The 14512-nt window shown below is 45.7% G+C and overlaps 1 protein-coding gene across 1 annotated transcript; it reads right to left on the minus strand.

Annotated features, from left to right (window-relative positions):
• Positions 1-5793: 5793 nt before the first annotated feature.
• On the minus strand, positions 5794-14089 carry LOC128313953 (pepsin B-like). Its single transcript, XM_053214603.1, has 9 exons — positions 13800-14089; positions 13115-13271; positions 11786-11903; positions 11162-11280; positions 10288-10487; positions 8954-9076; positions 7279-7426; positions 6311-6409; positions 5794-6081 (listed from the first exon to the last, which is right to left on the minus strand). The coding sequence occupies exons 1-9, from the start codon at positions 13853-13855 to the stop codon at positions 5929-5931; spliced, it is 1173 nt and encodes a 390-aa protein (XP_053070578.1). The 5' UTR covers positions 13856-14089; the 3' UTR covers positions 5794-5928.
• Between the last annotated feature and the right edge of the window lie 423 nt (positions 14090-14512).

Genomic DNA, 14512 nt, shown 5'->3' on the forward strand with positions numbered 1-14512 from the left:
ATGCTGTCAGAAGTATTTATACATGATTCCCTGACCACATTTTTTTTAAACCAAGCATTTTGATTATCTGTTAACTCAGTTCTCACAGACAATGAATTGAACTTTTTCCAGGAATGAAATAAGACTTCACTATTCCCAGAAATCTCCAAAGAACACAGTGTCCATCCAGCAAGCTCTCTTGCGCTCTGGGTAACGATGCTGTGGGTCCTCAGAGGCCTCTCTGGTTCCTCATGCAGTGGATAGCTTGGCAGGCTGATGTACTAGCTATTGTTGGAACCTGGAGGAGAATACCCTGGAGCCAGATTCTCTTCACTCCTCCATGCCCTAGTGTGAGTAGATAGGCAAAAAAATTGGGGGCAGGAATTGACAACAGGCTTGGTTGCACACCGAGTAAAAACTTTCCCTACCTCTCCTCCTCTGCTCTCACTAGTGGCACGCCTTCTTCTCCCTAGTGGATTGACACAGTAGCTAAGCCCACATGCATTTATGCAGCCCACTGGGGAGCCTCAAGCAGCACAGAACATATAGAACACCTTCTAGATCCTAAGCCGGAGACCAGAGTGGTTAGAAAACAGCAGCTGCCAGTCAAGAACGCTGAGGAGAAAAACGGGGAGTGCCATCCCACAAACACCAAGCAAAGATGTACACACTACATTAACTTTAGTCTGAATGTAGCTCCAAAGGTCCGTAGGTTTAACTCCAGCCTTGGAATAAGACGTGCCCTTCAGGCCTTGGGGTATTGCTCCCATGCCTGACTCATGCTCTGATATTGGCAATTCTGAAACCCACATCCGTGGTTCCTTTGCCTGCAGGTATGGCTGCCAAGATCAGCAGAGGGGGTTGGCCTGTGGCTTGGGCCTTAGCTTCAAAAGCCTGTATTTCCTGTTGCAAGCTAGGACAGTATTGATGACTACAGGTAGCAATAATTGTAGGAAAAGACAGTGTTAATAAATGGCCAAATTTTAATTTAAAAATATATCAATATTTGATGGAAGAAAAAATCTTGCATGTACTAGAATGTGTGTGTTCACCATGTATATGTGTGTATAAGTGAGTGAGCTAAGGCTTGAAACTTAAATTGTCTGTAATATTTTCCCCTGCTTCCTCACTGAAGCGGTGTCTTGTAGGGAAAGAAGTTTCAGAGATCTCCACTACTTTCTAATTATGATTACTTCTCCTCTCTGGTTTGATATAAAGTACATACTTCCATTTTAATGTTATAAATATCAAATAAAGTCCCATATACACAGTGCATGCCACAGTGTCTGGCACATTGTAGATTGTCAACAATTATTGATTCCTGTATCTTCTTTTTCCCTTTTGTTTAAACATGGAAATCTGTCAAGGGTGGGAAACCCCCATAGGTCCTGGGCTATATGAATGCACCTGCAGGTCTCTACCTTGATGAGGATGGTAAAGAATTGCTAGTCCTCAGATGGGCTGCCCAGGACTGTGGGTACCCAAAGTCAATGTCAATGCCATTGAACTCATATAGCTGGAGATGCTGGATCACTGAGTCAATGAGAATCATATGGTTGCCTGTTGTGGCCACCTTGGTGGTGACCCTGGAGAAGGCATGATCCTTGCTGGCATTCAGATGTCATCACCTTTCCCCTTCCTTCTTTCTCTGAGCTCCAAGAAATACTAGAGGAACCATCAACAGCATATGAATCTCTGTCTTTAAATCCACCTCATCTCCAGCATTTACTCCCCATGATCTGATATCATAAAAATCCTCCTGTAGAGCCCGGAGAGCAACAAAACTCGACTGGTGTTTAGGGCTTGCTGATAAACCATCCCTTGCAAGTCTTGCAACCACTCACCAGTCACATTTCATGTTCTCTCTTCAACTCCAAAATCCCTTTAGGAAGGGCATTATAATTCATCAACAAAGAAAGAAAAATGGCATCTCGTCCATTCATAGCATGTTCGTTAATTCTTCCCTCCCTCTTTCTCTTTTCCTACTTTTAAGATCTGGTGTTCCTGCTCAAACTTCTATGCCTTCGCTCACACAGGTGCCTTCTCTTGCAATGTCCTTCCAGAAAGGCAGAATTTGCCATTACTTTCTCACCATTTCTTATCACATCGTGCATGCTCCATCATGGCATTTGCCCACTGCACTATTCAGTTGGGTGTGTATATGTTTGTCTCTCCGCTAGATAGGAAGCTTCCTGGGACTCTTATTCATCCATTTTTTTACAGTGTCTTAAAAGGTGTCTTATGCTACTCAATAAATATTTAATATCCTTGAGATATCTCGATGATATTTAATATCCTTCATTAATTCCCCAGGCTGGCAATATCCCTCTATCCATCTTCTTTATTTTGTTGAAATAGGAGGATACATCATATTCTCAAGAGTTCCTCTTTTATAGCCCCTTCATCCTTGTGTATCCCAGATCTGAATCCTCAGTGCCTGCCATAGTACTCAGCACACAATATATGTTCAGTAAACACTCACTGAAGTAAATTGGAGCATTGTAGATAAACATTAAACATGTGCTATGTGTAGGTCTTGTGTAGGTTACAGACTCCTTCCATAGAGCAGCCCTTCCTATTGGTTCTCTACCTCTAGTTCTCTGCCTTCCCTCATCCTATGATCCTAGGAATAAAAACTATGGACTCCATTCAGCTCTTATTTGAAGATAAATAAATTTCTCATTTCCCAATTCTAGCTTTTTCCCTATTCTGGAAAATCTGCTGATTCACTTCTGGGATCTTTTGTGCCACCTTCAACCACAATTTTCTTCACCTTCAAAGTGCTTCAGCCTCATCTTCCTGAGATCAGTCCCTAGGCCAACTCCCCATAGAAAGAAGAGGTTCTTATTTCTGGGTGTTGAAGTCCCACAAGCTAACCATCAAAAGCATAACCAGGTTTTCATTCCTAATGAGGAATGACAGAGAAATGACAGAGTGAAGTCCATTTTAGCCAGGCATGAGGAAACTGCCACCAGAGTCAAAATGGTCTTCTCTCAGACTCATGGTTCTGGCACCAAAAGGACAGAATCATGTCCCCAGGAAATCTTCTCTTGGGATCCTCTTCCTGCTTCTCCAAGGATCAACTTTATGCCAGCCATTCAGATTGGAACACCCACTCATCCTTTCTGGAGCAGAGGGAAAGAGGCCAGACTGAGCGGAAGAGAGCCTTCCACTTAATACAACATGTGTATGGGATCTTGTAGAGAACCTTGCTTTCTACCTGGAGACAGCCTCATGGAGGGAATGGTGGACATTTATCCAAAGACATCCATGAGACTCTGGAGATTACTGTTTCTCCCCCTTCCCACAAGCCCCCAAAATTGTCAAATGCATCACCTATTAGAAAACAGAAAATGGGATCTTCCAAATGGGGTTGACTTGTCCCATTCTGATCTCAGGAGGAAGGCAGTTCTTCTAGAAAGTTCCTTAAGCGAGGTGAATTTCAGTCAGTCTTTGAAGTTACTTTCCTTTTAAGTCCCTCTGGCAATTCTGGACTTTCTTTTGCTCACTGCCCTTGGCTAAGGAGCTTCAGAGGGACACAGACCAGAGCACAACAGGGGCTTCCAGTTTAGAAGTAAGAGTAGGGAATGAGAAATAGAGGATTAGAGCAAAGAAGCCAATTTTTCTAGAAGATAAAATTACTGCCGAGGAAAAGGATGTCATTTTTATTTTTGTCAAGGTAGCTTGACATTTTCTTTCCTCTCCTCCAGAGCTACCCTTTCTATACTGTGTACTTTAGTCCTGAGTGGGGAGGTGGTCCCCAATACTACCTTTGGATTTCAAGTCCACCCAGGGTGTCTGTCCTGTGACTCTCCCAGGTATTTCAGAACAAAGTACTGACTGCTGCTCAGGGGCCTGGAACTGGGAAATAGGACATCATCATTCCACTCGCAGGGCATGATCTTGTGATTGATCAAGCAGTGAAGGCATAGGTGAGGTCTACACACAGGCACAGTTCCACGTTCTCTGGCATGTATTTGGCAGGATCTGGGTACTGGGACCCGTTGGTAAAGTAACACACAAGTTTCATAGCTACACCCGGACGGGAAGACCAGAAGGTAGGAGTTGGAAGTCTTGAAACTCGCCATCTCAGTGCCCTGGGACTTTTCCGTGGGCTACCAGGAAAGGAGCAACAGAAACACTCTGGGGATGCCAGTTCTCCCTCTGGTTTTGGGGCTGGGGATGTGAGGAAGGCAGACAATGGGCCAATTTGGTGAGGCAAGACTATAAGCCAAACCCCCTTCTCAAAGACCTAGGAATGGAGTGAGAGCAAACAAATAGACGATAAAAATGGCAACTGTTTTCCACGAAGATTTCTAATTTCTGGAAAGTTAGTGATGGATCCATTCTAAACTAGCACATTCTACCGCTACCTTAATTCCACACCCTAACAGAAATCGTCCTGATCCTCAGCAGCCCTCATTACCAATGCCATATGTTCCCAGTGGCTACGGATGGTCCCCTGCTGATGAATTTCAGGTTACTCATGATAACTTGGATTTTCTGTATCTCAGGATTGAGAACGTTCCAGAAATTTTACCACTAATGAAAGATCATGGCTTTATATCATTGAGGCTAACCACTAGAGAATGAATAGAGGTGATACTGAGGCAGGAACAGTAGCTGACAGGGCAGATGGTGAGGACGTAGGTGAATTGCAGCTGAACTGAGATCCGTCCCTTTGGCAAAAAAATTGAAAAAGAAAAGTCTGTATCTCTTATAAGAGAAACACAACAAAAAGGAAAAGGAATGGCCAAAGTGCTTACATTAGTCAGTTCCATTAGGTCAACAATATCGTACGTCGGTAGAGGGGAACGATGCGATGCTGTGGAGAAAGGCACACCTCCGTCCACCACCACCACCCATGCACATCTGGACTGAGAATTCTTTGCATCTTTCTTCCCAGATACATCTTTCTAATTACATTTCTGGAAACAATTTTGAGTCCCAGAGCCACACCAGTTCTTAGCTCCCCAAAGGCAGCATTACTGCGGTCGAAGAACCCACTGCAGATGATTGCTCATAACCTACCGTGGAGGGCAAGTTCAGCTACTGGTCTTACTGCCATCAGAAAACCGCTCTGGAGCCAGAGGCTCTACTTGATAGAAAATCCCTAGGGAGCCAACGCCACGCCTCATTTATAATTGCATGCGTCCATGGCTTGCACATAGCAGACTTCATCACGTGGCAGCACAATAAAAGTATTTAATACCTTGAATCTGGATCTGATTTTAACACTAACTGTATGACTACCTGGCCACACCTCACTTTCTTCCACTGTAAAATGAGATGGGGTTTCTAAACTCAAAAGCAGTCAGGCCCAGGCAGGTAAAGTGCGTATGTGAGCAGCCTGAAAGCACCATAGGGAGGATAATGTCTATGAAAATACCAGAAAATATTCATTAAAACTGTGCTGCTCCCTTCAAAAAGAACCACATTTTCTGATCAGATTTGTTCTCAGAGCACCAGTTGGAAATGTTCTCTAAAGTTTCTTTTTCTTCTCTAAAATTCTTGAGTCAGAGACTACTCCGGTTCACATTCTTGTCTAAGAATGCAAAGAAGAATGTGTTGGAAGGGAGAGTGCTGGGAGGGCTGGTCACCTCCAGCCAGCGTTCGTCATGAAGGGACTGTTGAGTCCTTAAGGTCTGTGCAGTGGGTCCTCACTCAGATCTCTGCTCCATGTTCTCTCCCATTGGTCAATTCACAGATTTCCCAACGAGCGGGCGCTAATTTTCAATTTAGAATAAACTACTACAAACATAAGGCAAAGAAGACATTTGGAAGGAGCAACAAAGACATTTGGAGATTCTTGATTTATTAGTTGCAGGAAGTAAGACTCTAGTGCACAGAAGGGTCAGATTAGTCTAAAATGCTGCGGTCAGCCCAGAGAAACTGTAGGGTAATCCCAGAGTCCTGCAGTGAGGGTGGAGACAGCTGCCTCTCACCTGCCTAGACAGAGAGGGCAAAGCCCATTCTATTGTTGCCCATGTCATAGATAGTGTAATATTCCTTGAGGAAGACATCTCCCAGAGTCCACAGGGGCTGCCCACTGGGGGAGGGCAGGTAGGTGGCCTCAATCCCAAGGGTGCAGTAGCCATTGTTCTGAAGAGACAAAAGACATAAAGAGATAACATTTTTGCATATAAAAGCCTTTCCCCACAGGAAGTTCCCACCCTATATTCCATGACACCTGTGGGGTCTCTGGCTTCTTGTTCACCCTCAGCCCTGCTACTGGTGACTCCCCATAGGTGTCCAGACGTGAGCTGGGACACGGAACAGCTGTTTGGGCCCATCCAATCCCATGTCCGTGGAGCCCAGAGTGCATACGTACGTTGAGGACATAGGCAGAGGGAGGCAGAGGTAAAGGAGACCCGCTGATGACGAAGGTGATGGTGGGCATGCTCTGTATGGAGTTGCAGTTGACCACAAACTGAGAGAGAGGAGAGGCAGAGCTGTAGTGTGCCAGGAGATGGGGGGCCCAGACAAAGGGCCCCAGTCCCCCTTCCCCTGTGAGACTTCCTTCCTGACCTTCCAGCAGAGGCTGTTTGAGAGCATGGAAGGCAAAACCCGATTCCCAGGCACAACACTGACCAGGTGCTCTGCTTTCCTGGGTCTCCCTGAGCACATCTCAGGTTTGGGATGTGTTGGTATGGCCATAAGGAGTTAGACTCATTCCAGAACAGATTTCTACCTTCAGAAAGTGCAACTTACAGAGAAGAAACACAGGCCCAGCCTGTAAAAGCATGCTCTCACACAATTCATATCCCTGCTTGTGTGTACCTGTCCACATACTCATCACACACACACACACACACACACACACACACACACACCCTGAGGAGCCAAGATTTGGTCTGACTAAATGAGACTCTTACATGCTGGAGGAGCAAACTGCAGAAGTGTGTACAAGGGGAGGAGGGGTGGGGACGGGAGGCTGCTCAGATAAAAGCCAAAGGAGTATTTCTAGGTAAAAAGAAATCTCGGTGGAATGGGGAAATGTGATATGCCTGCCTCTATTGGCACACGTCAAATGACACTGGCCACACCAAGGTGAAATGTGCTCCTAGGGCTGCAATGGAACAGCCGTCCCTCCTGACAACCATTCAGCCCATACTCACAGTCTGGTTGGTGTTACTCCCTCCCCTCACTCCTCCTTGCTTTGAGGGTTCATGCCTGAAAGGCCATGCTGTGTCCCCACTTAATCTGTCCTGCCAGGGGTTTAGCCCCCCACCCAAACCCCTCTTCCTGTGCTGAGGCTGCATCAGTGTGCAGAGAAATCCTTGGCTTCTGGTTACTCACATCACCGTACTGAGACACCTCGGCTCCTGTTGCCTGCAGGAAGGAGTTCATGTACTGCTGGGGCACAGCCAGCACGTAGGTCCCTGTGTCCACAATGGCCTGGCAGCCCTGGGAGCACAAGCCGGTGGGCTGATTCCCAACGAGAAACCTGAGAGGGACACCAGTACAAGAGAAATCAGTGGCCTACTGCCACATGCCTGTGCCATGTTCACCCTAATCTCCCCAACCTCGGAGCTCCGACATTCTGCCTCTTCTAGGAAGCCTGGCCACCCCACGACACAGCTGCCCTTATAATGTTGCTGTGCCTTCTTGGTCTGGTAATCCTTCCAGCTCTGACTGAGAGGCCTGGGGAGGCAGGGCTTCTCTTCCTTTATCTTATCTTCCTTTCTCTGTGTCTTACCTTTCTATATCTACCGATGTGAGGTCCACAAAGTGCCAAAGCTGGGAATCACTTCATAAATCACTTGGGCATCTAATATGTGCAAGACATTCTTGCAAGAATTATCATGATACAAACAGGAGCAGATTGTATTCACTGTTTTTAAAGAGTACCTTCTAAGAGACATGAGACAACACCATACATTAAGCTACCACTTAATGCAGTAGCTGGTAATCTCCGTAATGTGGTCCTATGTGATTCAGTCACCGGCTCCTTCTCTACCCTTCCTCTTCAGTCCATGTATCTTTTGGGTACTGTTGGTGAACCAAGGTACTTGGATGTAATGGTGAATAAGACACCCAACCAATTACCTCTCTCTCTACTCTTCACATTGGGCTGGTTGCACTGTGACATACCCAAAGATGAGGAGATGCAAGCTGGTAAGACTATGGGATTGAAAGAGAGACTGAGACCCTGAGAGGCCTTTTCAAGGGAGGTAATAATTCATCTGGGCTCAGAAGGATGTGCAAGGACACGAGGACCACTTCAGGTGTCATAGTCAAAAGAGAAGAAGCAAGAAAGTCATGGTGAGGTGCAAGGACATGGTCAGGTCCGTGCTGCACATCCGGAAGTGGTGGGAAGGCTGTTCTGATAGGTAGGGCTCAGCTGTTGGATGGTCTCAACTACTGGCCAAAGACATGTATCTTTATCTGGCAGTGATGGACATTTCCTGAAGGCTTGGGGTGTAGAAGTAACTGATTCATGATCGTGGGTTAGGGGATCAAATATGCTTGGGCTCAAATTTTGAAATGTGTGAAATGTGTGACTTTGGATAAGTTACTTAACCTCTGAGCCTTGATTTCTTTATCTATGCAAAGAAATATACTGCTGACCACCTTATAGTGTTGTAGTGGAGATCACATGCAATAACATATTAAATAAATATTTAGCACACTGGGCACATAGAAAACACCCATGACAGCTATTACATTTCCTGATGAAGGAAGTGGTAAAGACTATGCTAATTAGGATAATGAAGCTTCCAGGAACAAAGATGAGGATTCACAGAGACCTAGGAATGACCAACCTGCTGACATGACAAGGCTCAGTGACCAAGTCAAAAAGTTCAGTCAAGAGCTAGATGCCAAAGTCTACTGAGCTCCAGGAATAATCAGCCTGAAGGTTTGCTGATTCTCTTTAAGGGGTTTATGCCATGACAAGAACAGGAAATAGAGTCACACTGGAGGGACACTCTAGGGGTGTCCATAATCCATAGGAACTTTCCTCTGTACTTACTCATCGATGGCAACCTGCCAGTACAGTTCCCGGGTGACAGGAGTCCAGACGATCTCACCAGAATAAAATTGGCTGTTCATTCCTCCCAGGATGAGCTCTCCACCATACTCATAGGTTGGTTGGCTAGGGAGAAGAGGAGAAGAGCGTGAGTTCCCACAACACACATGGCCAGGCAGCCCCTCCCTCCCCTCTCACTGTCCCTCTCTCCTTCAGACACAGTGGAACCAGAGGAAGAGGGGTACCATCCTCTGACCTGCTCTTCAGGCTCCGCCAGGCTTAAGGCATAAGGGAGAGGAGCCTCCTCGGAGGAACACCCAGAGTACCAGAGAACGGAAACACAGACTATGCCCATAAAAGAGGCAATGGGATTGGAAACCAGGCCTGTGAAAACAAACTCTAAAAGCCTCCCAGGGACACCCTCCTGAGGACAAAGTGAGAACAAGAAGAAACCCCTCAGAGAGTACCTGGAGGGGCCTGACAGACAGAGATCTCAAGTGGGCAGTGATGGGGATGCTCCTGTCGTGCTCAGGTTGGGAACTAGACGGTGTTAAGAGGATTCAGGCCTCTTCTGTTCCCTAACCTGGGCCTGCCAGTCATTGAACATTTGGACTCAGGTCCCCTGGGGATCATGTGGTTAGGAAGATGAAGCAGTAAGTAAAGTTTGCCACAAGAGTTCAAGGCCAGCAGAGTAAGAAAAGTACTGGATTTGTGACCAAGGTATTTGCATTTGAGTCATGGCTTCACCCCTGTCAGTGTCAGTCATGCTCAACAGTGACCACCTGTCTGAGCCTGCATTGCCTTTCTGGAAAAATGGAGCTAAAAACAAGATTTTTGAGATGTCCTGTGAAGTGATGACTACAAGAACTCTTTTTGGAGCCAGATATGTTCTTATAAATATCATTTCATTATAGTTCTCTTTATTCTATATTTATACTTATTGTATTAAGAAATGATCATGTGGCTGGTCCTATAAGCTCTGAATTTTGTGAATCTAATACAACAATCTCGACATTTACTTATTAAATGTTGAGGGATTATAGTCCATTTTTAAGAAAAGAGTCATCTTGTGGTGCCTGGTGGCTCAGTCGGTTGGGCATCCAACTTCAGCTCAGGTCATGATCTCATGTTCACGAGTTTGAGTCCCACGTTAGGCTCTGTGCTAACAGCTCAGGGCCCGGAGCCTGCTTTGGATTCTGTGTCTCCCTCTCTCTCTGCCTCTCCCTTGCTTGCACTCTGTCTCTCAACAATAAATAAATGTTTAAAAAATTAATAAAGTAAAATAAAAACCCCCACAGTGCCTCATTTGCTGAGCCCTACAGGGCAAAGATGCTCACCGAGAGAAGTAGAAGCTGAAGATGGGGCTGGTGAGCTGGCCCTGCTGCATCATGCTCTCCATGACTGTTGAGCTATTCCCCACCGCCAGGTTGGGGTAGGCCATTCCCAGGATACCATCAAAATTTGCATAGTAGAAGGGGTTGCTAGGTTCAATCTCACTCAGACCAAACTCCTGGTTATGGATGACGATGTTCTGAACCTGAGACAAGTGAAAAGAAAAGATTAACAATTCAGGGTAGACAAATCCTTCCCAGACTTAGGTGTCCGGGGAATGGAACCTAGACCCTTTTTTAGGGAGAAGAAATTAGCTTCTTTCATTGAGTTGGCTCAGTCCTAGCATGGAAAAGAAGGGATGACAGCATCAGCCAAACATGCATGTTTTGGAAAGAAGAGTGTGGGTGTTGGAGAAGTAGAGGCCATTGTTTTTTGGAGTTAGAGTTTCCACTTCCATGGACAGTGAAAGGACAGTGCTTGGTTTTATATCGAACAATCTGTGTGCACAAATAACATAGGAACTGCGTGTGCTTGATATAAAGAAAAGAAAATAGTGAAAGGAAGGTCTTCAAATACCCAGAGTGAAGTCCTGTGGAGGAGGAAGCAGATGTGCTCCAGGTGGTTGAGGAGGGCAGATAAGACCAAGGAGCAAAGTCACAGGGGAGGCACAACGTAAAGAGCCTGCAGCGGTCAGGACTGCTGTGGGGCAATTCCGGTCTTGGGACAAAGGTTTAATTAGATGGCCTGTGGCACTCTTTCCAAGAGTCAGCTTTTAGAAATGTGTACCTAATTAACAACCTTTGATATCTCTGACAGCTTAAGAGTCTAGAAAAGGGGAGCCAAATGGCAGACCCACAGAAAGATGAGAACAGCACTTACAGTGACGGTGTCATATCCCAGGAGCACAGTCAGGCTGCCACTTCCATAGTATAGTGTATAGGTTTGCCCATTGTTTTGGTAGGTGGAAGACATGCTGGGGTTGAACGTGTTGTGATTGGCTGTGCAAAGAGACAATGCAATGTTAGTGTTAACACATTTTCCAAAATACACGGAGGACACTTATCCTTGATGGCCTGGGACCATCAGACCAAGCCTGGGATTGGGCTTCAGCCTCAGACTCTGGGCTGAAGGCAATCAATAGCCCCAGAAAAGTCTGTCCCCTTGGGAAACAGATGTTGCCCCAATTCCTTCCAACCTACCATTTCCTGAAGCATGGGTCAACTCAAAAGTGCCAGGAATTGGGGCCCACAGGAGAGAGCTGAGGAAAGGGATCAATAGAGAAAGGAATGGAAGCCCTGGTCTACTTCTTTCGCTTTCTAGAGATGCAGCACTTGTGAAATACAGACCAAGAGCAAGATTTCCAGATGTTCTGAATTTAAGGAGGCTGAGATCATGGATATGCACCAAGAACTCTAGACTTGGATGATGGGCTTGTGTTTAATCCCGACTCTGCGTCGCCCTCTGCTCCTATCCGTGGGTGGGTGGTGATGGTGGTATACTCACAACAGGCCTGGCTCTTGCAGTAGGTGGAGGGCACCCACAGGTTGGATGAACCCGTGTCAAAGAGGACCAGGAAATTTTGTGGTGGTGTCCCAATGCTGATCTCTCCAAAGTAGTAGGACTGCAAAGAAAAGTTTGTTACCCCAGTGTATTAAGCAGCCAAGCCATGTCCTAAAGATTGAGATGAAGTTGACTCACTAGAAGCCACATTGTGGCCGAATTATATTCTTCTCTTTCCAGAAATTCTCTGTCACTTCTGGAGCCAGAGCCCCTCGATATTCTCCATTTTTTGTCCTTATATGCAAGACTTTGACCAGGTGAGAATTAGTCTGGCAAGACAACCTCTCCTTCCAAATGTGTTTTCTCCTTTGCAATAAGGTGATACCTCCATGGATTTGCCGTTCTATGCCAGAACATGCAAAGCTGGAGAAGCAATCACTTTTTTCTCCATTCCCAGTGCCCATCACCTTCCCCATCTCTCTCTCTCTCTGTCTCTCTCTGTTTCTCTGTCTCTGTCTCTCTCTCTCTCTCTCTCTCTCTCTCTCTCTCACACACACACACACACACACACACACACACACACACACACACCTCTTTCTCTTCTGGTGTTAGATATTTCCACACCATTCTCCTCCCTTGGTCACTTAGTAGCTAAGGTGCCAGAAATAAAAAAAGAAAGGTGGCTAGAAAAGCAAGAAGAGAACTTCACTGAGACATAGTTTGAGTTCTAAATGAATTTTAGCCAGTCATGTCACTGCCCTGCCTCTTCATCCACCATCTATAAAAGTGGGACTTGAGATAGGAGATTCCTGAAGTGGCTTCTAGATCTGACACTCATGTACCATCTCACTAAAGACAGTCCATGGGACACCAGTGTGTTGAGATGCCCTGAGCAGACACTGCAGTCTCAAGAACATGCAAATACTTGCTCTGAGCACCAGTGTGTGTTCCCAAATGGGGAGCTACATAGCATCTGGAGCTACTGGAGATTTTGTCTGGCCGCTTTGCCTGTGCTTTCCCTCTTTCCCCTACAGCTCATCACTAGGACTTCCTTTCGATTGCTCAATTGACTAGAACATGGTCATTCGGAATCTCCTAACCATATAAATGGGGCTTTAGAGACTGAGCCAGTAATGACAGGAAAGAAGGAAGGAGAGGGAATATGATAGTGTTAAATGGTACCAACTCATAACTTCTCCGGATACTTTCCTGAGAAAGGAGAGACTTGGGTTTAGTAAAAAGTCCAAAATCAGAGCTAATGAGAGGTCTAAATGAGTATCTGAGAATAGTTTTCAGCCAAGGTTTATAGACACCACCTTGACCCTCACTTACATTCAGGTAGTTGGTGAAGGGCTCATAAGCAACAGCATCATTATTGAAAAGATACTTGGCACCTGGATCAACCTTTGGGTGGTTCTTCAGGAAAGTCTGTAGTACACCCCGCTCTTCCATCACCTGGCGGATGGACTTGCCTTTCTTCAGAATGATTCTGCAGAGAATAGGGCAAACAAAAGGAGTGACCTTCACCTTCCCCATGAAAGCAATGCCTTCATTGATCTGATGTGGGTTTTCAAACCTTCTTATACTCTACCCAAGAAGAGCCTCTTATAAGAAATCCTCCTGGATTTTAGTGAGTTCTGACCACTGCAGTCACTCCAGCATTTCCAGCATGAAAATGCACTGCAATGTGTATTTGGGGTTTTCTGCTTACATATTGCTTACACAGAATAAATATCTGTTCCTTCCCAGTCCTTCCTCTAAGCTTTATAGATATTGTACATCCTTCCTTCTTATCCCACAAAACACCAACCCACCTTTAATCACACACACACACACACACACACACACACACACACACACACACACCATCCACTGTAAGTCTTGGCTCCCTGGGTTTTTCAGCTCATGGTACCAAACTGTGATCTGACTGCCACTCCATAAGATCTGTATGGGAGGCCTTTGCTCTACCATAGCTTCTGATGCTCCCTCAGGGCTGAAGCTGAATCCCCATACAAACCTTTCCACACCCTGTGAGAGGTGTAGACAAACCAACAACAAGACCAGGATCTTCATGGCGTTGATTTCAATGGCCCAGAGACACGTAGGACACAGTGGCAGACCCAAGGGATGGGACACACAGAGGGAGATTGGATCTCTCTTTTATACCCTGATCTCCCTGCTCTTTTCATCTGAAAGCACGTGAGTTTCTTAACCTTTGTACCAGCTTGTGCCCCTACAAGTCCATGGATTGTTTGTTTTTCCCTCTGGTAAGTGTCATGGCCTTTTTTATCCACTCTGTAGTCAACTTAAAAAGCAATTAGTGGATTTGCTGATCGAATCCACAGATTAGGATGTGATAACAAATGTGAAATGCACTGGGAACAAAGGATCCTGGTGCCCCCATCTACTGGGAAATGGGTGCTGGCAACTTCTGCCAAAACAATGGAACAATTTGTGCTTTGACTCCAAAGTCCATGTGCTTTTGGGAGATTTACAATAGACTCTCCACTTCTTCCCCTTTTCCTTCTTGTTCCCCTCATCAGACTCATCTATAGTCTCCTGAATGCGATTCTCACAGTCCATGACACTGATCTTTATTTTCTGTTTCGTAGTTCACAATTAGCCAACACTTATGGAATATCTACTCTGTGCTCACCTCTGTGCTAAGCTCTGGGAGCACAAAATAAAATCAGAAATGGTCCTTGTATGCAAAGTCGGCATCCTGTCAAA

Source organism: Acinonyx jubatus, chromosome C1 (assembly GCF_027475565.1).
Source record: "Acinonyx jubatus isolate Ajub_Pintada_27869175 chromosome C1, VMU_Ajub_asm_v1.0, whole genome shotgun sequence".
Classification (NCBI taxonomy): Eukaryota; Metazoa; Chordata; class Mammalia; order Carnivora; family Felidae; genus Acinonyx; species Acinonyx jubatus.

What these genes read in the sequence shown, in the direction of transcription:
- LOC128313953 (XM_053214603.1), bottom strand. Translation starts at nt 13,855, where the DNA reads ATGAAGATCCTGGTCTTGTTGTTGGTTTGTCTACACCTCTCACAGGGT. An exon ending in CTCTCACAGGGTGTGGAAAG is followed by an intron (nt 13,272 to 13,799) that starts GTTTGTATGGGG and finishes TATTCTCTGCAG; the next exon opens with AATCATTCTGAAGAAAGGCA. An exon ending in CTGCAAGAGCCAGGCCTGTT is followed by an intron (nt 11,281 to 11,785) that starts GTGAGTATACCA and finishes CTCTTTGCACAG; the next exon opens with CCAATCACAACACGTTCAAC.